We start from the raw sequence: 24,806 nt of genomic DNA, 5'->3' as shown, positions 1-24,806 counted from the left end.
CACTTTGGCACAGAGGACACAGTTGAGGCTGGTGCATCAACTACAACTCTTCCAAGACAGAGATAGTTTGGCCCAGTGGTCTTCAACTGGTGGGTCGCAAAGCAAAAGTGGATCATGAGATCAGTCCAGGTGCGTTGCAGCAAAGCAGTTGTTGCCATGTGGGGCATGAAGAAAATTATGAAAATGGCTCCCATTTTGCAGGTTAGGAGTCCGAGGTGGGTCTCGGGTCTGGACCAGCTGAAGACCACTGTCTACCCATTATTATCCATGCGCTTGTAACTTTGGTATTAAACCACTGAAATATGTACATGGTTCTGCCTTTGAAGAACTGCTCGGAAACTGTAGTTAGTTCAAAATACTGCCACTAGGCTGTTAACTCTGATTCAGTGGGAACATATTTCCTCAGCATTTAAACAATTACATTGGCTCTCAGAACATTTCCAGGAACAATTCATAGTGCTGGTGTTTGCCTTTAAAATCCTAAGTGGTTTTGGGACGTGGGCACCTGAAGGATCATCCTCTGATCACTACAACAACAGTCTGCCTATCCACTACACTAGAAATAGGAAACCTCTGGCCCCAAGGCCAAATATAGCCTATATCTCCATCTGGTCTACCAGCTTCTTTCCCAGGCCCCACTCCCAGCTGAGAAAAACTCTTATCTTTGATCACTGCTGACTGGAAATGGTAGCTTTTACCTGCAGGGCAGAGAGGATGGGGGGCCAGGAGAGAAAGCTGGCAAGTGACTTAGTTCTGCTGGCTTGTGAGTAGACATGTAGAGGCTTGCCCTGCTTACTTGTGAGTAGACATGCTACTCATGCTTATGTCTGAGTAGATATGCAGTGGTGCGGTATCTGAGATGCTATTTAAAAGTCCTGCATACTTCTATGAAGGCTTAAAATAGGCAAGAATCACACGTTGGCGTTGCCCACTCTGCCTTTGGCCACACCCATTTTGCCTTTGGCCCTGCCCACAAATGGAATGTGGCCCAAGCTCTTTGCAAGATTGGAATTCTTCCCTTGGACTAAAAAAAGGTTCCTCACCATTGGAGGCCTTTCTCTGGATGACCCTATTGCCTGAAGTGAGCTAGGTGGTTATGTGGAGAAGAGCCTTCAGAGTTATGGCACCCAAATTATGAGATGATTTCCCCAGCGAGGCTTACCAGGCACCTTACTCTAATGTTTTCTTGGCACCAGGCAAATAACTTTTTATTTGCTCAGGTCTTTAACAACTCTTAACAACAGTTCTTTAAAATGTTATGCTGCTTTTACTTGATGCTCAGATTTTGCTGTTATTGTGCTGCATTTTTATATTTTATGTTGTTGGTATTTGTGAGTTGACCTGGAAACATTTTACTTTGAAGAGGAGCAGATAAATTAGCAAGTATTTTGGAATGGACACTTTAATTTTGTTCTAAATTGCTGATGCCACTGAGGTCTGTGGAACTACACAAGTATAATTCAGTAGTTATTCCTATATAACAATTCCAAATACCTTTTGAACAATCAATCAGGTTGAACATAATTTAATACAGGATGGTTGGAAATGCTTTCTGAAGGTAAGAAAAAGAGCAGTCCTCTCTTTGCTATACTCAAGCCTCTGCATGTCTACTTCACTATAGTGAAGAGAGGACAGCAATTGCTTGTGCACCTTTATCAGAAAATAGTGAAGGTGTATTTTCAGAAGGGTAGTGAAATATGTTTATCCACTGCCTCAAAAAAAGATTTGTTCTTAAATGCAGGAAAAATGCAGTTCTGCACTTTAAAGTCTACATCAAGACACTGAAAATCTTTCTCACACCAAGGATTTGGTACCAAAGAACAATTTTTAAGTTGGTTTGCCATTTAAGTTGGTTATCCCTGGTTGCCTCAAATATATAGATGCTCCATTCCCAAACTGGAGTAAAGTAGCTCACTATGGCAGGCTGAAAAGATGTCAATGAGGAGAGAGGAATTGTTCTGAGGTTGCAAAAATTTGGGACTGCAATTCTAATGGAAAAAATACTCCTTGCTATAGCCCTACAATACACTGTTAACATGATACAGAAGCAGGGTCTTCTGTATATTCTACACCCTATCAATAGATACTCATGTAAAAGGCATTATGAAGTGCAACAGCTGAAGCAGGAGAATACACCAATACTTTCAGCATCTTTCAAAGATTGGACTATGGATAGTTAAAGACTGGGTTCAGACAACATGATAACCCATGGCGATTAAAATAGTTGACAGTTGGTTATTTAACCCACCATGGATTATTGTGATGTGTGGAGGGCACTGTTGGTTATTTCGTCAGCCACAGAGTCACAAGGCAAGGCTGGTCAAAGCGATGGCTGCCGCTCTAGTCTAGCTGGCAGGATAAATTTTTGGCAGCAATGGCTGATGGGATAATAGTGGGACTGAGCGGGGAGAGAGTGCAGGGCATGCGTGAGTCAATTCAGCATGGACTAATAACTCAACAATGATCCTAATCCACACCACGGTTGATTATCATGTTGTGTGTAGAGTACCCCTAAATAAACAATGGTCCAGTTGATTATTACCCCACCTTTGACTATCGTGTTCCCTGAACGCAACCACTGTCTACATTACGCTCAGTGTTATGTGAAAGAACCTCACATCTCTGCAACTAGGGCACAAGATACTAGAAGAATTAGAGACTAAATCCAGCACTATATCATAAAATAAAGGCAAGTAGATTGAGAGGCTGCAGTTCTTTGGTTCTATTACACTACCCAGTGTTTCCCATCAACCCCCTAATAAATCTTATCCTGTTTTGTGCTGAAATCACTAATGCAGGTCTGTACAATTTCTGACTCAGCCTCATGCAGCCTGCTAGCTATGTATGGTGTGTGTGTGTGTGTGAGAGAGAGAGAGAACACGAACATGAAATGCCACAATTTCTGACAGGTGGGCTATATCTGCATTTGTGGGTCACAAGTTCCAGAGGCTTGTACTAACAAGAATCCTCAATTTATAGCAATAGGCCAATGGCCATAAGACTATTTTAAATTAAATGATTGATCTGTAAGTTAAAACTGCTATTACTCATTTTGCTTATGTGAGACTATAATACAGAACTTGACAACACGAAAAAATATCAAATATCAATGAGTAAATGACACATTACTGAACTCCACCAAATGCTTAATTGAAATGCTAGTAATATAAGCAGGGAGAGAAGAGAAAAAGATAAAGGCATCAAGGAACCAAGCAAGAGAAGTTCTACAGTTCAAAGTAAGTGTTTGACCTTCAACCTCGTTTTTGATTTAGGAATGGCAGCACCACATGCAACAATGATTGTCTATGTGGCAGGGAGGAAGGTATGATGATCAAAGTAGCAGCTGCTAAGAAATTGATTGTCTTAGCCTTGGGCAAAAGCTCTCCGATCCTGCCAAAGAAAATCCGATCAATAAAGAAACCATTTGGACCTCTTCAAGTATATATATAAAAAGGACAGACTTCATTTGGAAGACTGTGGAACCCGTGGCCAGCGCAAAAAGCCTGAGGTTGCCCAAGTGATACCACCGGAGATGTTTTCTGCTCTGTACTGGTTGCAAGGGGCAGAAAAGTGGGTAGCCAATCCTCATTATCAGAACAGAACACCAGGGTGTTTAACAGAAAGATGCATGAGCCTCTAATTAACATGAAAATTACTGAACTATAGTAATACATATGCAATAATGTTAGGGTTTGGTTTGGTTATCTGTTTCTGTAATGATATAGAAAAGGTGAACAATTTGATCTGCATAGTGTTGTGTGTGCTTTTAATCAACATATTATTCAAGTTGAGACATAGCTTATAGCTGGTTACTTTACTTCCACAGCCAATAAACCTTCAAAAGCAGAATGAACAGAAAAACAAAGCTTGCATAGAGATAGGGGACTGTATTGGGAAGGAAGGGAACTTGTAACTATGGAACCAGCACTCTGCCCACAATTTTTAAAATTGTTAAAGTCGCAATCCTATGCATGTTTAGACAGAAAAAGAAGTCCTACAAACCCAGCGTTCTCCAGCCAGGATTAGAATGCTGGAAACATGCATAAGATTGTGCCCTCAATACAGTTATGAACCACACTTTGCCTAACGGATATATTAAGAACTTCACATCTTAAATCAAACAGAGGATGACCAAAAATAAAACCCAAGCACTACAATTAAAATGAAAGACAGAAAACATTGATAACATTGAAACAAAACAGTCTTTACTGCCCATCTAAAACACATAAACAAGGAAGCTAGCCTCACCTCCCTCAGGGTGATACTACTCCTTCAGGGTGATACTACTGAAACAGCCCTGTCTCAAGTATCCACCAATCTAGCTTCCTTAAGTGGTGGGACGAATAACAGAGCCTCTAATGAAGATCAGAATATATGCAGAATCCCATCACTTCAATGAGCTGCCTGCATTCAGTTTTATCTTCAGTCATAACTACTTCTCTTTAGAAGCTGTTACTATAGTGAATTTGTCAAACTAAGACAGACTGCCTCTCCTTCCTGCAAGCAATTACAAAGAAATGCACAAAGTTGAAGCCAAACCCAAGGAGGAGGAATTGCAACTACTCTGGCAAGAGAACTTGAAAATAGAAACACTTCTCCCATATTCCAAAACATTAGAAATTACAGAGAATATAGCTTTTGCAACTTGTGAGAATCCTAAATGCTTTCATGTGAGAAGAAAATGTGCCTAATCGCGAGAATCATGACAGATGGATAGGAAAATGAGGCTATATTAGGAATGTGCTCTCTAAACCTAGGGGAGGAAGCTCTGAACTAACTCAACCCAAACTGGATCCCGTTTGCTTCTTGGCAACAGCAACAGAGTTGGCATGACTTTGGTCACTGCAGGAAAAGTAGCATCGAACAGAAATAGTTCCTCCAATCTAGCAAAAAAGTGCACTGCCCAGTGCCTGCCTGCTCTACGGAGTGTGCGTTTAGCTTCTCCTTCAGGATCTCAGTAACAACTTAAGCCCCTCAGTTCCAGTTTGTTTCACCTCCCCAGTGCTTGTACTCTGTTAGCCCCCTCTACTAGCTAACCCACTAACACACCTCCCATTCAACATGGCCGCCCCACCAAACAGCACTAAAACACAGCCGAATGAGTTGTCGCTAAGCCCCGCCCCTTTCCTAGTCGTATTGGTCCGCCTAATCCCAAGCCCCGCTGCTATTGGATACGTCCGCTGTCGCTCTTTCTGCCCAGCGGCCCCTCTCAAGCTAGGATGAAGCGACATGTAAACAAATCACTTTCTGGAGGTTCCGAACTGATCGGAACTCTGCCGGCCCACGCCCATCCCACAAGCCAAGGGCGAGCATGGGACCTAGGGAAGGAAAGCCCTCTGCACCTGACCCGGGATTACAACGACATTCTTAGGACTCAAGATCACTCTTTTAAATGGGGGGGGGGGGGGGGAGAGAGAGAAGACAGCCATGACTGCCTATGTGGGCGGGGTGGGGAACTAGTGGGATGCAAATACGGGAAGAATGTGAGGGATCAGAGAGACAGTGTACCGCCCGAGTAATTAAAAAAGGGGAGAGGTGCCTGGAGTCTCAGAACCTGTCCCCTGCTTCTTAGGGCTGAACCCGGTTGCCGCTTTGACGAACTCGCGACTTTGCAACGTATATAAAGATTCCTCTCGCACTTCACCAAGCTATTGAGCATTACAAGACTGAACTGACAGAAAAATCTTCCTTTTCTACGAACGCCTATCCTGATTAAGCCAGAAGACACTGACTTGCTTCCTCGCTTCACAACTATCCTGGACAAAGCCACAAGAACCTAGCCAAACACCCTAGAAGGTTTCACTTCCCTCCCATGCAGTCAAAGCAGACAATGAAATGGGAATACATGTAAACTTCGGATATTAATATGATTTAAAGCAGCCGAAGCTCTTTGAAAGTTTCTCTCACCATCTCGCCGGCTATTCATAATGTTTCACCGTTACTTATTCTTTTTACAAGAACAAGAGCCTGGAAACACTTTCACACGTAAGAGCCACAGTTTTTCTAGGAAGGAAGAATTTGAACCGACACAACAAGCTGCACAACAAGCCCCTAACTCCCTTTATCACGTTTTATATTCCCTCAAAGAAAGTGGTAGAAGAAATGTCCAAACGACTGCAACAACTTGAGCAAATAGCCTTTTTTCATGCAGACTCTCACTATGTTACAAATATATAAACCCATCCTTTGAGATACGAAGTTAAAACTAGGACTCTCGAGGTACGGACAAGGCAGAAGGAGAACACTAAATTATTCTAACTATACAGCAGAGATATCTACAATATAGCCACACCTACCATCAGCTACCTCTTACACCTTACAAGGAAAAGGAAATAAAACACAAAAGCTCCCCACCTCCCTCTCCCATGCTCCTCTGCAGTCCTTGAAGAGAGGAAAGCATCTTAGGCAGACAAGCAAGCACACGCCCCTTTCTTCCATATCCCTTTCCATGAAGGGGCGATTAGCCAAAAGAAACCAGAAGTATTTCAGAGCACTCATTCTATACTTCAGTGCTAAGATTAAAGGAACTCATACACAAATATAACACTCTTACATTTGCAGAGGCTGTTGCAGCCCTTACTTCTGACCTAATCCTTTTGCCAGTAGTTTCTACTGCAGCTACTTCCACGCCCCCTTTCCAAGCAAACGCTGCTGCGGAAGGAACAGCAACTTTCTCTTCCTCCCTTCTTTTAACACAATCTCTCCTTCGTCCCCTCGGTGCAGCAGCCTCCACCCTAAATGATTGTCTTCGCCACAATTGCAGCAATAGGACAAACTCTTCCCCCAGCCACCCCAAAAGGAAATGCACAGCAACACCCCACTCCCTCTGGCCCCAGCAGGGTCGCCAAAGCTCGAATTGCTTGAGGGAACTGTTGAGACTTTTACTCTCCCTCTTTTTCTTCCGCCTGTGCTGAGGCACTGTGACCGCCTCCCCCCGCCCCGCGCCTCTCTTGCCCCCCACTCGCTCTGGGGGCTCTAGCAGCTTTTGCCCCACCCCTCGGCCTCTTACCTGACGCCCCGACCTAGCGGGGGGATTGGGGGAGGTCTCAATTCGGGGCCCCGCTTCTGCTGAGGCTATAGCCCTGGCCCGGCCCCTCCATGCCGCTCTGGGGTTTGTTTTGTTTATGTCCCTTCCTGACGGGTTCCCGGAAATCGCGTGACTCGCCCCCATCACGTGGGCTTTAAAAAAAAACGGGGGAAGGGAAGAGTAAAGCCAAGAGCAGGCAGAAAGTGAGGAAGCAAATGCCACCAATCAGAGAGAGCGGTGTCGAGGGCCAATCAGCAGCCTCAGAATTTGGTTTCCCTTCTCACGTGACAGCTTGAAGTGAGAAGGGCGGGGGAGGATGGAAGGAAGAGAATGTTCTGTTCTCAGCTGACGGGGACGGCGGGAATTCAGCGGAGAGGCGGGGGAACTGTACGGCGGGAGCGAGAACAAATACGGCGGCTAGTTCCGAGCGGCGGCCTTCCCAGGGGGTGAGAATTAGGGGGCGGAGAAGGGGCTAAAGTTTGGTCACTAAGGCTGCAATGCTAAACACAATTACCTGGAAGTCCCATTGAACTCAGCGGGGTTTACTTTTGAGAAGACGTGCATAGGATCGCTCAGTAAAATGCCCTCTGTATTCATCCAAAGCTCGTTTCCGAGAGATTTCTGAACTGTCTCCACACTCTTGAGCAGACAACCCTATTTAATTCAGTAGGGTTCCCAATGGCGTAAACTAGGCAGAGGGATTGCTCATGCTGCAAGGGCAAAGGGTTGTGTGTGTAGAGTACATACACGGAGCTGCTGCTGAGCAAGAAAGAGCACTCCTTTAGCTTTGCACCCCTATCCAGGTTTACTGCTTGGTGGTTTTTGTGCTCTACTTAGCCTACACAACTGCAGCTATTCAAAGCAACCATTCCGTGGTTGAAATCTTCTATATGCCTGTCCTGATAATTTTAAGTTTTATTAGCTCCCACCCACCCTATTCTCCTGAGCAGGCATTGGCAGTGTTAATGAGCTCCTTAGGTTAGGGCTTTTTAAGGGAACATTCTTCTCCCCTCCTTGCAATCTCACATGGGAATACAAACATCTATGTCACTTTTCTAGAGTGGTGGAACTTCAGGATTGCTTAATATACAGGTCACTTCAGTGCGGAAATTAACCTTTACAGATCGGAACACCCTAGACAGAACTTTTAAATTAGCTTGGCCAATGCTCTCCAATATAGTGTGTTCCCACAAGCAGATGCAAATCATCAAATGAGAAAACTGATGAACATGCATGTATGAACTAATCCTGGACAGGATTATATCCAGGAAGCAGTCCTCATGTGTATTTCAACTTAGAGGCACTTGCATGATCCAATGGGCTCCCAGTATATCATGAATGGCCTTTTGTAACCATATTCATTCATAATCAGTGTGTAGAAAAACAACTAAGTAAATATACTTGACTACCCCAGTCACCTGCATTATTTCCCGTCCTGAATTTAAAAACAAATGGTAAGTCATTATAAGATCTAAGTTTGCATCCAAAATAAAACAGCATTTTGAGCAAATGTTGCAAACACAGAAGTCATCTCAACTACTTCCATAAATTAAAATTGAGATGATCAACAATGGTGTCTTGTCATTCACTTATTTTGTAATCTAGATCATTAGACACTGGAATTTAGGGCACAATTTTACTTTGTGTGCTGAAAAACCCTATGAAACAATGCAAGTTCTCATATTTTAGTTTACAAATGTGCCAGCTAAAAACAGTCAACATTTACTAGTAAAATATGGGTCTGGAATTAACAAGTCTGAGCCTAAATGTGAGATGTTGGACATCACAGTAGTAGATTATTATTTTTACAGTGCATAAACTTTCCGAAGGGGGCTGGGGAACTTCCATGACCACTTGAGTGGGTGTAGCCTCACTGAAATGCTTCAAGTAGAGGTATACAAATAATTCCATTAAGTCCATAGCATTCCAAAGGTCACAAATGAATTTTTAGGAGTTCACGTGTTTAGTGAACTTATACAAGAGTAACATAGTCTAAAGAAACCAGAAGACGTTAACCAGGATAAATTTTATTCCAGATTTAAGTAAGAAACAATACTTTTCTATTAAGTTAACAGATCATTCAGACTATACTTATAAACTGAATAAGTAAACCATCTAGTATGGAAATTGGTAAGGCAAATAATGCTTAGTCAGTTCTCAATTCCCTCTAGCCATTGTGGCAGAGGAGAGAAGAGAGAGAGAACATTTCATAACACTTGAAATTCAAGCACAAAGTTGTACTGAAGAAGAGGTACATGATATCCATTAGGCACTTTCAGAGGTGTAAAAAAGCACAGGAAGAGTTTTAGGCAAACATTTCTTGTAACAGAACAAACAGTAAGACATTAGTTTTGGTTGTATTCAAAGTACGTTAAGGGCATCTTTGGATCAACGGAGGTTTACATAGAGAAAATCTCTTCATAACCTGCAAAGCAAAAAGCAGTTTAGTCTCTTTCAGAGGCATTTTAATTCACAAGTCAACAATTTATCAATTGCTAGATTCTTAGGCAGAAGGGATTAATATGCAAGGCATCACAGCTGTTGCAAATAAAGTGTTACAAATGTATATTAACCATCTCAAGAGATGCATTTGGATCTTGAAAAGTTATTTGCTGTCAACACGCTAACTAAACCCTAGTCAAATTATGACAAATGCAGTAATAATAAAAACTAAGACTCAGCTAGAGTCCATTGTAATTTGCTATATTAAAAAATGTAGGGCTAGAAAGTGGAAACTGAATTACTAGTGCCAGAATACCACTTTCCACTAAGACTAAACTGATCCTGCATGAATTAATTTGAATTCCAATCCCCTGGTTATTGACATGCCAGCCTTTCCACTTCCAAGTCAAGGTTGTTACTTGCCAGGAAGCAGAGCACTTTAACAAACAAATCCCAAATCATTGCTTTGTTGTAGGAGGCCTTTCTTTGCAAAGCAGAAAGCTATTGGTGACTTGTATGAGCTGCTAAAAATAATGAAAAAGGAAAGCAGAATTCCTGTGCGCACTACAGCCTCTCACTACCCCAATTCATTTCATGCCTGCTCTGAAAACACTGGAGCTTTGTCTCAAAGAAGCTTAACAGCTGACAATTAAAAGCATAACATCAACCATCATTTGTCCTCAGCTATTCAGCTTTTTCAAATAGAGAAAATTATAGTTATTAAGCGGAATCAGAATTGCAAGATAAAAAGGCAAGAAGAGCCTTTCTGAATTACTGAGTTTCATCATTCCAGAAGTGAAGCTCAAGGATTTGGTCCCTGCTGCCATCACTTGCATGGTAAACTTCTCAATTTCAAGCCCAACATACTGAAAGAGCCCAAGCACTTCTGCTCAAAAAACCAACAGCCTTATCAGACCTTGGTGAACATTCCCACAGCAATGCCCAACTACTAGAGCTGTGATACTGTATACAGACTTATACAATGCATTCCAGGTGTAAAGAGGTTTTGGTCCACATCTATTTCATTCAATCTTAAAAAGTTAGACCGAATGATCACAGTAGTCTTAATTAGTGGCACTTATGGATGGCAAACACTTTTTGATTCCAAAAAATATGGCAATAGACAGAATGAAGAGGGAGCCAGTAGCATTTGTCTGCTCGCTTACAAAGAATTACTACTTGGCGCCAAACAAGCAGAAAGAACTTGTTTCTGGACAAAAGGCTGCCCATTTTTACCAATTTCTTTAATAAGCTTTGTGCCCACTCATGTTACTAGCAGGTTTCTGTAACCTGCAAGGAAGATATACATTCTTTTGAAAATGTAATGTATTTGTAAGATATTAAGTAGAACCAAAGATAAGCTTAGTATTAAAAACATGAAGATTGCCATAACCCCCTAGACACTCTGGAAACCTGCATTAGTATGTCTCTGAAACATACAAAGAATACGACATGGAGTGACAAATCTTGCTGCGGAAGCCAAATTTGCATTTTAGCCAAATGGCAGCACAGAAAGAATGAACATGTGCTGGCAGTCATGGTACCGATTCAATTGGTTACTTAACACAACCATCTTCTTTCCCTGGCCCTCAAGTGCATATCTCCTTTCTCTTGCTAGCCTGTATTTCTTCAGTTATTAGTCACCAATCACAAAATACCAGTTTTTAAAAACCACTTATGCTAAACACCCAATGCTTTGCAATTGAACTCTAATGGTTGAGGTCAGAGAGTCCAAGACCTACCCTTTGCAAGCTTTACACACGAAATAATGTTTATGGCAAAACTGATAGGCTTTATTGTTGCATTCTTTTCAGCAAACCAACCTGGTTTCCTCTTGTGAGATAACTACCCTGAGCTCAATAAAATGACACTGCATGTTCTGTGATCATACACACACACACACACGGACATGTACATCACAGGGTTGTTGGGAATTTCTTGGAGGAAAGGTGGGATATCAATGCAATAAATTGTAATAAAAATCAATACTTACCTAGGTCACAAACGGTAACAGAAGAGGGCATCATTAAGGCCAGTGCTCCCTTAGATACAAGATTATATCACTTTTTAGTTGTGGCCCAAAGAGAGGGTTCAGCTGAGCCAGGATTGCAATCAGCCAGCTGCAAGACAAGAGCAGACTATTAAGAGGATGGATAATGGATGTACGGCCAGCATGTATGACTATTGTTAGGAGAGAGGTAGAACAATCACAGCTAAATACATCTAGAGTCCACATGAAATTAAACTTTCCAAAGAAGAGATAGCCAGAATGGTTTGAACATTTATCTAGAAGGCATATTTTAACTCTAAATGGCCCTGCTCCATTTCAAATAATGCTCATGTTTCATCCTGGCAGTCTCTCTTCTATTTATGCTTTTTAAAAGAAGTGCTCAGACATCCTATCACACAGGAAGTTCACGATGTATCAGCATAATTCCCCCACCCTCCAATTCCAGTGTTCAGACTGGGAGTGCCGTTGTTTATGTAGCTAAAATGGCATCATCCGCACAGCAGGCTTAGGAGAACGACAGAGAATATTTAGCAATGGGGCTCAGCATGCTTGGTGGCTGCAGAATGCTGACTGACTGTTGGAGAAAAGAAATGGAAATCTGGGATGGAGGGATAATGAAATCGAATATCATAGTGGAGGGCATGGCTTACTGGGACAGTGAACAAGAGCAATTCATACTGCAACATTCTGCTGCAGGTCCCACCTTTTCATTCTAATATTAAAGGCGCTTCTAAAAGGGAACATAACAATTACTAATATGCTACCCCGGCAGCCCTATTCCCCTGAACCATAATTTATCTTGTCCCAGTAGCTTTTGCTGGTTAATGTGTCCTGCTTTGAGGGGTATCCATATTTTCTGGTATTAGATTGCTAGTGGCTTCAAAGCATAGCTACACGAGACAGCTGCTAGAGAAAATTTAACCATTTTCAGTTGCACATCTTATGCAGAAAAGGCTTGCATCTCCTGCCCACCTATCTTTTAATGATAGCTTTATGCAAGATGACTATTAAGACTTTGTGAAACCACTATGAATGGATATATAACAAAATACATACAGCACAGTTCACAAAGCAGTCTCCACATTAGCCAAGCAAAAGACAGAGTTAGGGCACAATACAGTTTGCAACATGGAAAATACTCAGGAAAATGAAACTCATTCCTTTTCGAGTTACATATTTGGTTTGTTAACAACTGCAAATACAAAAAGGGCTTCAGAATCCCTTTGATTTATACAAAATTACAACACAACTAAATGCTCAGTAAACATAACATTTTGTGAACACACAGGCACATCTAACTGCTATTTCTAGAATGCTTTGGAAGGAGGAGAAAGAGCAAAGCGGCTTTGTAATGGGAGCTGCTACAAATGCAGAGTGCTTAGGCAGTCATGGAAAATTCCACACAAACCTGGATGCTTGGACCAGAGAATGAAACGCAGGTCAGCTGGAAAAAAGAAGCCATAGCAGCCACGAACAAGAGATACAGGATTAATCCTCTTTAGATATTATTGGTCAAATTTAACTTCTGCTTATAATTTTAGATATTAGTTAGAGCAAGAGCTATGGCAAAATGAGTGTTTATACTCCCAGTGAAAGCTAGCATTTTCATCATAGATTGCTACAGATTAAGGGTGGCATCATCTTGAACTCTAGAACAGATTCAGTTGGAATGTCTTTACAAAATATTATCACTCTGTTTGAAGTCCATATTGTGGGTTAAAAAAGAATATTTACCTAGACGAAATGGTAAATGCCTTAGGTGCATGTATATTATACTTTATCTTCCTCTAAAGTCAAAGTGCATCTTTACTTGTTCGCTTAGCATTTGCTCTGCTAGCACCACTATCGGGTGCAAATGCTCTCTCAGAGCTTCCTGGAGGCCAAACTGTGTTCCAGAGAACCTATGAGGTTTCTCAGAAGCTATTAGTACGCTTCTCTGAAAGGCAGCTTCTTCAGTATTCTCAATCTACCTGTATAATGTGCAGGGAGTTTTGAATGCATTCTATGAAGTATGCTCAGTTCACAAGCGGCAGTGGTAAAGCCCAACAGGCCTGGCCGGTTACAGATCCCTGTTCCGACCAAATGTGGAATGTGTTTCCTGCAACACACAGGTTCGCACGTAACATCAGAGTATGGGTTGTATGGGTGGTTGTTGAAATGTGGGTTGTTCTTGAATTGTTGATTGTCGTTACATGCAATCCCTGCACTATTTTATTTTTATTCTTATGTTTATATCCCACCTTTTCCCCTCTTGCAAGGAACACAAGGCAGCTTACATGATCCTCTTCTCCATTTTATCCTGACAATAATCCTGAGAGTGACTGGCCTGAAGTCAGCCAGTGGGCTTTCATGGCCAAGTTTGACCTAGAAGGCAGATCTCTCGGAGTTCCAGTCCAACATTCTAACCACCACCACACCTTGTGCTATGGTTTAACTATAGGTTGTAATCATGAACAACCAGAAAGAGAGCCCATGGTTTGTTGGAGGGTTGTGAATGCTGGGTTGTTTCTGGTTAACACCCCATAGCTAAACCCTAGTCTAGGGTTCGCATGTAACACTAACACATGATTCAACAACAACTCACAATTCAATAATATTTCTGAATTATCATTACGTATGAACCAAACCTATGACTGACACAACATTGCAGAAAGGATTCCCAGAAAGTGGACATTTTGAAAAAAATGAAAACATATTCCTATAGGCTTATCAGGGGTAAGTGTTGAAACAGCCCTTATGAAGCTGAATATTTGGTCTCTTCAAATCAGAGTACCATTTACTTTTCATTAGTTGTTCCAATGTGTCCAAGGCTTTTTAAAAAGCAAAGATGTTCCAGCAAAAATACAAATCATCATGAGAGGTCAATCTGTACAGCTACTTTATGGAAACTTCCTAACGAAGTGTCATTGATATGCCGCCTACTCTGTTATCCAGAGGCAAGTTATCCCATTTCCAGTTTTGCCATGAACCTCCCATAAATCCTAGTCATATTAGGCAACATTTATATCCCAAGTGGGGATTAAGCTACTCTCAATATGAAAGTCCATATTGAAGTGCAGCTTTAGTCTCTCACCTGGAAATCAGAAAGAGATGCTTTGTGCGGCAAGTACAGAGCAGTTTCAGGCAACACCAGTGCCAACTCCTGCAATTTTCAAGTATGATCACTGTGATTCTTTCAGTGGTATTCTTACCATTACTCAAGTATATAATGAGCACTAGTAGCAACAACCCCTCAGATGAGCACAAGGCAGCTTTCTGAACAAATGTCAGAATAGAACCAGAATCAGGAGAATAACTTTGCTTAAATATATGATGAAGAACTCCTTATATTAGTGTGTCCTCAGGCCTTTCATTCTCCCAAGACTTCAGACCACTGTGATGGAACAAATTAGAAATGCATTCTGAACACAGCTTTCACTGCCTACAGCTGTGCTACTGGGTACAAGGTAAAAGCTGGGCCAATTGCAAAAGCTATCAAAATAGCAGCAAGAAAATTATATTCAGAATATGATTCACAGTGTTGCAAAAAATCACTGACATTCAAGACTACCCATTGCTTCTCTGATACATTTTCTACCTGCAGTAAATATTACGATTACATAGATTAGGGAAAAATTGAAGGGCTCATTATGAAAGTGTCGCTACAATGAATTATGAGCGGAGGAGAAAACATGGAAATATCATAATTACATAAGGGAAGGACATAGCTCGGTGGTACAGGCCTGCTTTGCGTGCAGAAAGGCCCAGGTTAAATCCCTATCTTCCCCAGATAGGCTAGGAAAGAATCCTGCCCCAAACCCTGGAGAGCTGTTGCCAGTCAGTGTTGACAATACTGGGTTAGATGGACCAGTGGTCTGACTCAGTATATGGCAGTGTCTTTATGGTCCTATAATTTTATTCTAAATATGACTTGAAAAACAGATCAGAATACAGCTGGACAGAAAGCAACCCACTATATGGCCCCTGAGTTTCTACTATTAAGCTGTTTCTTGCCTGTCTTGCTCAGCACTGCATTGCTGACACTCCTGTAAATTCTTACTGTTCATAAGTGCAGGGGAAAGCAAAGTTAGGAGTTGCCTGGATACCAACAGGAGCTTTAGGGCACAATCCTACGGCTGTGCTCTCGCTGCTCAGAAGACCCTGAACTCAGAGGCTTCTGAGCTTCCTATGCCCTGCCAGGCTGAAGCCAGAAGGGTGGGAGGAGCAGCTGAAGCGATCATTGCCTCCTCAACCTCCAATCATTTGAGTTTTTCACTAGATGGGCTTTTCAGCCCATCTAGCGAGGGTCCTTCAGTGGAAGGGAGGGAAGGAGACTCAGGATAAATTGTATCCTGACCTCTCCAGTCTCTTCCACTCTCTGTCCACTGAACACCCCCTTTCCTCCCCTCTCTAAGGTCGATTTACCAACCTTCAAGAGGCAGCCAGCACAGCTTTCTCCACGCAGGCTATGGGGGTGGGGGCACAGTCAGTACTCCTACTCCCCCTTCTGAGGTTCAAACACTGTCTCTGACCTCGGAAGGGGTTTTCCGAGCCATCCTATGGTCTCTGGGATGTGACACCTTCTGTACATACTGCATTTCTTAGATTTACACAAGATAATGACAACTCTTGACCAGGACTGATTCATGATCTTGCGCTACGCTACTGACCAAACTAAAACGTATGGACTGAAATGCTGCTTGTGCAAGACAATTCAATGCCGTTATTAAAATCAAGAATTTGGTTATTTCTAGAGCCATCAGACAAAGTTAGATGAAATCAATTTATTGTACAGCTATTTATGCACACATCCCCATGTGGCTACTAAAGGTGGTTATTATAAAAGCATTTAATCTTGTTCAGCTACTTAGGAGGCTGACACAGCTAGTCATCAGGCTCTCGAAAGCATATTCAATGTTCCCACCACTCCTCACATGGCACAACTTGCAAGTGAAAACCTTGTGGAGCTACAAACTAGAGCCAAGGCCACCCCCATACAAGAAGCCCGGCTATATTTTTTGCCACTCCATGCGGTGAAAACGGACACACTGCACTGCCCAGTTGCACAAAAAAGCCTCACTTAGGACACCGTTGTATCAAGCAGCTTGGTTGGGAGGTACAACTGGACTGCCACAGATAGTTTTGCCTCCCCAGCAGCCAGCCCCACTATGTGTTCACACTCAAAACAGTGGAAAGCTACCCTATGGCTATGGTTAAGCACTACTGTTAGTGAATTCTTTTTAGATGATACCAGATCCACAAAGAGATATATTGATGCGTGGGGAAGAGCAAGGGAAAGAGCTTTGACTAGACAGGATCTCAGTATTCCTCCCATGGCTCCTTACCGCCATTCCACTGCTACTCCCTCTTCAAACCTTTTACTAGCATGCCCTTCCCCTAAGTCCTATAATTGCTATCATATCATACTTGAGTCTGCAGAGCCACAAGTGCTATGTGATAGCTTTGTAGACCAGGATTCTTCATAATGGATAACACTGTTTATACAGATTATTGCATAAAGCCCTGCACACCTCAAGGCCTAGTCTCTGCTTCCTCTTCTTCAAGATTAGTGCTAGGTTATTGATCTTAGGAGTACAGAAAGCTCTCCTGTAGGTCTGACCATCAACTATCCAAATTCAAGACACCTGAAAGCCTTTTCTGTTGCCAAACATATTCATGTTGTCTCACCACGTGTTCTGAAATGTTCCGTTAATTTCTAAAGCTGCATTGACAAATCAGAGCAAATTAGATGAAGACATGAAAGGGTTACCTTAGTATCTCTAATGCAGCTGTATGTCACAGCTAGAGATTCAAAGGACTGCATCTGCTACTGTGAAATGAGACCTGGCCCTGAGCAAGCAGCCCTCAGTGGGGGCCTTGTGCCTGCCATTGCTTGCTGCCTGCTGCCCCCTCCCACGTGGCGGCAGTGCTTCTACAGCCTCCCTCTTCCACTGGCTTACTGAGCGCTGCCAGGTATACCTGATCACCTGCGAACACAACAGGGAGAGTCAGCCACCAGCCTCCCCCTTGTTTAGGCGTATCCCACAGCAGTGGCACTGTAATGGGCCATGAGCCAAGCAGTCACTTAGCTGCCAGCCCTTTACAGTTGCTATAGCATTAAGTCATCTTGTTCACAAGTGAGCAGGTAGGCTGATGGCTAGAGGATCTGCAAATGCCCCACTATGTCGGGTGCTAACACTCAGCCTGCGTGTACCCACCAAGATTATTTTCCTTCCCAATCATGCTTTCTTCTGGTTTAGTATTAACCTCCTCTTATTCATTTCTAAGACAACTAATCACCACCATGGCAAGTGCTTTCCAGATCATTTTATGACTGGATGCCTATGCAGAAAGTGCTTTCAAATGTCAAGCTACCTATCTGAAAGGATTTTTTTAAATGATAGTCAAGAATCTGAGATAATATAGCTTCCTACTCTCTCTACCTCATTAGCTAGAAAGAGAAACCACCCATGCTTATAAAACAGGAAAATCTTGTAGGAATCTTAAGATGTCTGAATATTTACTGCTTACATACTTATATTTATGCTTAAAAGCAAAGCGGGAACAAAGGCATCCTAGTCTAGTGTGTTTTAAAAGTCATCCAGGTCACTACTTCACATTCATGAGATGTTAGGTTTGTTGAACCATAAACAAGCAGGATGTACTTGCAAGAAACCTGCTTGCCCTAGCACTAAACTAAACACAAACAGGCTCATGCCTAGGCTAGTCCAGGTTACGGCAAAATAGATCCTGCTTGAAGCGTGTTGACTGTAAACTATGTAATATGCTCAAACTGGACTTTGTATAGGGAAACGTGGAAGCAAATTTTTAAAGAAAACTGTCAATACACACTGGTATTCCAGCTGAGCAGCTTCCTAAGATATGCTCCTGTTATTATTTAGGGATGACATCCCATATGCAATATTCTGAGACACCATTCTAAATCATGAATACAGGAACTTTAAATGGTTTCAACACATTACCCAGAAGAGGAGGAGGCGACTTAGGAAATTCAGAAAATACCAGAAAAATATCCTATTAGGAATGCACAGATTGCAAAGTACTTAAGAGCACAGAAATCAGAAGAGAATATATATTTCCATTTCTGCATCACAAACATACACATACAATCAATTCTATTATAGAAATGAGTAACTCTTAGTAGAGCAACTCAAGTCAAACTCCATCACGGAGGAACAAAGACAAAAGTAGCAAATATAAGAATGTACTTGAGTTGCAAGTCTAGGTGTATATTGTTCCAATCAATTTATGATATTCTAGTTTAAGATTAAGGGCACAAACCTACGCATGTTTAGACAGAAACTGGCTAGCTGGGCAATGCTGGGAGTTATTATTATTATTTTTATTATTATTATGATATTTATTTGTATCCCGCCTTTTGCCCAATGCTGGGCCTCAAGGCGGCCTTACAAAGTTTAAAATATACATGGGGGGGGGGGGGGGAACAAAACCATAAACAATTAAAAAATACACAACAAAATTATAAGACATTAACATAGATGGAGGGCTGGATTATTCTCCAAAGGCCTGCTTGAACAATTTTTTTTAGCCTGCTTCCGAAAGCCCATCAAGGAGGGAGCCAGCTAGCTTCCCCGGGAAGAGAGTTCCAGAGCAACGGAGCAGCCACCGAGAAGGCCCTCTCCCATGTTCCCACCAAGCATGCCTGTAAAGAAGGTGGGACTGAAAGAAGGGCTTCTACAGAAGATCTCAAAGCATGGGCAGGCTCATAAGGGAGAATACGTTCTTTCAAATAACCTGGACCCGAACCATATAGAGCTTTATAGGTCATAACCAGCACTTTGAATTGTGCCCAGAAACAGACTGGAAGCCAGTGGAGCTGTTTTAACAGGGGAGTTGTGTGCTCCCTGTAACCAGCCCCGGTCAACAATCTGGCTGCAGCTCTTTGAACCAGCTGGAGTTTCCGAACACTCTTCAAAGGCAGCCCCACGTAGAGCGTGTTACAGTAATCCAATCGGGATGTAACTAAGGCATGTGTCACCGTGGCCAGGTCCGACATCTCTAGGAACAGGCGCAGCTGGCGCACTAGCTTTAACTGTGCAAATGAACTCCTGGCCACCGCTGAAACCTGGGCATCCAGGCTCAGGGCTGAATCCAGAAGTACACCCAAGCTGCGGACCTGCGTCTTCAGGGGGAGTGTAACCCCATCCAACACAAGCTGAATCCCTATTCCCTGATCTGCCTTTCGACTGACCAGGAGCACCTCTGTCTTATCTGGATTAAGCTTCAATTTGTTCGCCCTCATCCAATCCATTACTGCCAACAAACACCGGTTTAGCACAGAAACTGCTTCCTTGGAGTTGGGTGGAAAGGAGTAGTAGAGTTGGGTGTCATCAGCGTACTGGTGGCACCGCACCCCACAACCTCCCCCAACGGTTTTATGTATATGTTAAATAGCATGGGGGACAAAACAGAGCCCTGAGGGACTCCACAGGACTTTTTCTATCTTAACACGCATAGGATTGTGCCCCAAAAATGATTTACAACTAAATACATGCCTAAATTATAAAATGTTATATCCTACATTGCATGTTCATATTAACTTTTATCAACCTCTATGTTCTTCTCTGTCGGTTGTACCCTCCCCCACCGCCCCACCCTCACACCCAATCAAGATACTAATTTTTTTTAAAAAAAATCCTGTCTGGACTAAAAAGAGAGAGACTGATACTTACAAGAGGTAGCAGCAGACCGCACATGTCACCAGCATTGTGTTGATAACACTGCAGGAAAGAAGAAGAAAGAGGTGGCTGATAAAATGGAAGTCACAGGCTGGCATTGAAGAGGCAGGAGGGGCAAGGGGAGAAGAAAGATTTTTCAGTTTTTATCAGATGCAGGCTGAGGATGATCTAATGTAAAGTGATTTTAATATTAATACTTGAACATTCTAAATTGCTTCAGAAATGCTAAGTATATTATCTCTGTAATCCTTTTAAGGTAGGTCTTTATTATACCCATATTGCAGATGGGAGGCTGAGAGATAGATGGCCCAATGCCCTCTAATAAGTTAACGGTAGAGGTAAGATTTAAATTAGCAATTTCTAGGTTTAGAACTCATTCTCTCAGCCATTAAAATATTTGCAATAATTACAAAACTATCATCCCACATCTGTAGTTGTTTAGATAGCAAGTATAATTGTTTTGAATCAGTACACAGGACTCTGCTTATTCCATGGTCCAACCTATGGAATTTGGTGTCAGGTGAAAGTACTCGGTATGCTAAGAAAATCCACTTTTACTTTTTCCTCTCTGTCCCCCCATTATTAAGAAGCACTTTTCAAACCCTTACTACCTACAAATACAGGGTTAAAGTAGGCATGGACAATGTCTGATGAAATCTCAGGAACTAGAACCAGGGGACGGGATATTAGTGTAATCCATAATAAGAAAACCATGCACATTTATGTAACTTCTAGAAGTAATAGAGCTCAGGTGCCCTCTTTTTCTTTCTTTCTTGGAATACAGTATTCAGATGTTACTATATAATAGCACTAATATTATTGATAAACCAGAAAAAGTAAACTTACTAATTAGATAACTGTTGCTTGCAAAGCCTAATCACCAAGATTTTATCCAGTACTGAAGGCAGCAAAATATGGCCTGGGAATTGGCATTTAATTTCCAAGGCCCTTGCATTTGAGACTTATGCAGATACCACTCATGACTCAAGATTTTTCAATGAGAAAGAAAATCAATACATGCCACACAGACCATAGGTTGCCTATGCATATTTAGGAAAGTAACAGCCTGTTTTGCAAGAAGAGCAGAATCCTAAACCACCATTTGAGAGCATATTTACATCTAATCTAGTTGTTCCCACCTGCCTGCCCAAGTGGTGGATTTTTACCCAATAAGAATTACAGAGCCATTTATGTGAAACACCAGGTTGCTGGTGCCAATGTTAAGAACAACATATCACACTGAACTCATTTCTGACTTGTGGTTACTACCTCTAAAGTCATGAACAGTTTAAAAGTCTGCCTGTTCCCACATGCTCATAAGATCTGCCAGAGAGGCTTTGCTCTATATTCATCCTCCATCTGAACTGCAGTTGCTGGGTATGACTAACAGAGGCTTTTCAGCTGTGGCACCCAGGTTTTGGATCACCGTCCCTTAGGAGGTCCATCTAGCTTCTTCCCTTTTAACCTGTTGTAGCTACTGAAGATTGCCTTGTTTAGATGGGTCTTCACATTGCATTGATTCACCTTAGCTACTCTGCTGTCAATTGGGTGCTATTCTGCTGCTCTTTCTTATATTTTAGTCTCTGTATTCCCCCCTACCCCCAGGGTGACATAAAATTTTAAAACAGTAAATAAAACCAGCTAGCATTAGTAACTATATTTTAACAGATAGCACTAAAACTGGAAAAGCAGAATTAAAACAAATCTAACGAGAGCAACACTAAAAGAAGAAGCACTTGAGAGCAAAAGGTGGAAGACTTGTCAAAATCACACACAAAACCACAAATGACTAACAACCAACAAGCAGTTAGGAATTCAGTAGTAGACTAATGGGCTATAACTGCAGACCCGTCTGGATTTTCCATCTCACAGCCCTCTGAAAAGGAAAGAGTTACACACTCAGCAGGCAAAAGAAATTGTCACAAGACCATGATACGGCTAACTTCCACCTAGCCGCTCTCATAGAAGCAGATGTCCCAGGGGCATTTTCAACAATACTGCGATTCAGGGCATACACAAATGCAGAGCATTTGGCCCAACAGCTGCTCACCTGCAACGCAGCTCAAGTAAGGAACGCGGGAGATATATTAAAATCAAAACTGGCCGGCAGCCTGCGTGATTCGTTTCAGCGTTAGGAAACCAAGGCAACTGCAGGTAATTCACAGGATTGCTACTGCTGCTTAACACGTAGCATGCACAAGATACTAGGTGTGGGGTAGAACCCAGAAAGGACCAGAGATGCTATTTTGGGGGAAAGGAGGGGCAATATACAGGAAGAGGCAGGACCACAACGGCTGTCTGGGTGACACCGGCAGCCCCGCTGTGTCGTATCACCCAAAAACGTTGAGCAATAGACCTTTGAACGAGAATCATTCCAAACAGGCCCGGGCCGTTTCTTTGTTTCCATCCCATCGACAGATGGAAGCGACTCCTAGTAGTATCAGCTCCCACTGCGGGCAGCCAGGCCAGCCTCTGAGGCGGAAAGTGGGGAAGGCCCCTCGCCATCCTCCCCAGCGGGAGCGTCGCTCGACAAAGCCTTCGTCATCCCAGCTGCCCGCAACCGCCGCCGCCCCTTCTGGCACTTACCCCCGGTTAGGCCCCTTGGGCACCAGCCACGGCAAGACGCCGCCGACCACCCCCCAGAAAACGCTCATGACGATGATGGGCACCGCAAGGCCGCCGTACGCCATGGCCGGTCCTTTCTCCCTCTGCCGACCCGGGTTAGGGCTGCCTACGGCGATGGCCGATTCCTATTCCGCCTTGTCAGCCGCGCCTTCCATGACGCCCCATCCAATCAGCGCCCTCGCCGTGTAAGCGCGCCAGCAGCCTCTTCTCCCACCCCTTAGGGTAGCGAGCGAATTGGCGTCGAGCAACGAGACGCATGCGCTCTCCGGATTTGCAGGGAGGTCTTTCAGATGAGCGCACAGAGGGAGCTCCGGCTGAGGACAGCGCCAATAGCGCCCTCTGGCCTGGCTTCCTCTTGTACGCTGTCTCCGAAATGCAGATGCGCAATTTCAAGCAGCAGGCTGGCTCTTCTTCCCCACCCCAGGGTGGCTCCTTGTACTATGAAGCCGTACTGGAAACTGCCCTAAATACTTAATTGTGCTTTATAATAAGCGCGCTCCTATCTTATGTTTCCGATTGCTCTCTCCCTCCCCCTCAACACACGACAATCTCTCTTGCCACCCGAATGATAGTGGATGCCCATATTTCTGGCCTAACTCTATTTATTTATTTATGACATTTCTATACCGCCCAATAGCCAGGGCTCTCTGGGCGGTTCACAAAAATTAAAACCATTCAAAGTATAAAACAACAATATAAAACCATAATATAAAATACAATATAAAAGCTCAAGCCGAGTCGTGTTAGTCTTTTTATATGCCAAAGTAGTTTTCGGCCTGTGCCTAAAAATACCGTGAATTCAGGAAACGGGTATTACACACGGAGTCGTGACTGCTGCTACGGGCGTTGAAACCATCAGAAAAAAAGGAATAACGAAGAGGGCACAGAAAGAGTAAAATATTTCTGGGCGGAAGCAACTTTGTTCCCTTCAGATTTCTGAAGGTGTATCTTTTGCAACAACACCCTCATCCTAAACAAATGTATTTTGAAGTCCTAATGGAGTTAACTTTCAAGTAAACGTAATTTGGATGTCCAGTTAATGATCCAATTATATGTTTTATGTGAAAAGTGACGCTTGTTCAATTGATCAGAGGGGTCCAGCAAGGGAAGACTGGGGATAGGTGCTTGCCCCGCCTCTGGTGCAGCCTATGTACAGCTAGTTCCCTCCCCAGTGTATGATTGGCAGCAAATCCTCTGAGTTTTCCTCTGTGCAACACGATACGGCTCCAGACATACACCTCACCTAGCAGGTATGAACACTGAAATCGCAAAGAATCAGAAAGGTATCTAGAACATTGCAGATATTGACCCCAGCTTAAACTCACTTTAAACAGCGGAATATTTATCCTTTGCAGGCTTAAACAAAATTTACATACATATGTAGGGGCAATGGGTTCCCAACTTTGATCAGTTTATGTATTTCACCTTTCCTCCAAGTTTAGATTAGCAATTCAGTCTCATGGAAGTAATAAAAATCACCCCTTGGCTCTGCCATTAACTCATTAGATAACTTTAATGAAACCATTCTCATGCTCAACAGCCCAGTCTACAAAAGCCAGTTGCACATATTCATACTCTAGATATCCCCAAAAGAGAAACCACAATGTAGTAGAGCTAAGGTGAGGGGGGTGCTGCTGTTTGATTTAGTAGCTAACAGAAATCCAAATGCAACCATATACTTCCACCTATGTAACTAATTTCCATTCACTTTGAGAAAAAATGAACTACACTTGGGCATATTGTTTGCTGTAAGATGGCATGGCCCTGACAGTAAAGCAATCCTTACAAGACTTCATTCCCCACACCATTCTTCATGGGTGGTATTTTGCTAGGGGGTATAATACCGCCATATCTTAGCATTATTGTATTACAAGATAATTTAATGTGAAGCACCTTGAAGCACTCCTCAGAGCAGCTTTCTAATTCCCCTTCAATTTCTAGCTGCAAGATAATTATGCATTATGTAGTGATTTTGTCTGATCTGAATCTGCCAATGGGTGAC

The 24,806-nt window shown here is 42.8% G+C and overlaps 3 protein-coding genes across 3 annotated transcripts in view; 1 reads left to right on the top strand and 2 right to left on the bottom strand.

Moving 5' to 3' along the window:
- CREBRF (CREB3 regulatory factor) overlaps positions 1–7,100 on the bottom strand; it is a 36,414-nt gene extending 29,314 nt beyond the window's left edge. The window contains exon 1 of the mRNA XM_063120618.1: positions 7,010–7,100. The gene's annotated coding sequence lies outside the window, so the exon portion shown is untranslated. The remainder of the gene's footprint in view (positions 1–7,009) is intronic.
- The window catches only part of STC2 (stanniocalcin 2), a 363,863-nt gene that overhangs the window by 215,824 nt on the left and 123,233 nt on the right, over positions 1–24,806 (top strand). The gene's annotated exons all lie outside the window — the stretch shown is intronic.
- On the bottom strand, positions 9,035–22,934 carry ATP6V0E1 (ATPase H+ transporting V0 subunit e1). The gene is made up of 4 exons (XM_063120621.1): positions 22,766–22,934; positions 20,174–20,221; positions 11,463–11,589; positions 9,035–9,452 (listed from the first exon to the last, which is right to left on the bottom strand). Exons 1-3 carry the CDS (start codon positions 22,867–22,869, stop codon positions 11,496–11,498), a joined length of 246 nt encoding a protein of 81 aa, XP_062976691.1. The 5' UTR covers positions 22,870–22,934; the 3' UTR covers positions 9,035–9,452; positions 11,463–11,495.

This window comes from Elgaria multicarinata, chromosome 3 (assembly GCF_023053635.1).
Source record: "Elgaria multicarinata webbii isolate HBS135686 ecotype San Diego chromosome 3, rElgMul1.1.pri, whole genome shotgun sequence".
NCBI classification, from domain to species: Eukaryota; Metazoa; Chordata; class Lepidosauria; order Squamata; family Anguidae; genus Elgaria; species Elgaria multicarinata.
This window is presented reverse-complemented; position numbering and strand designations above follow the sequence as displayed.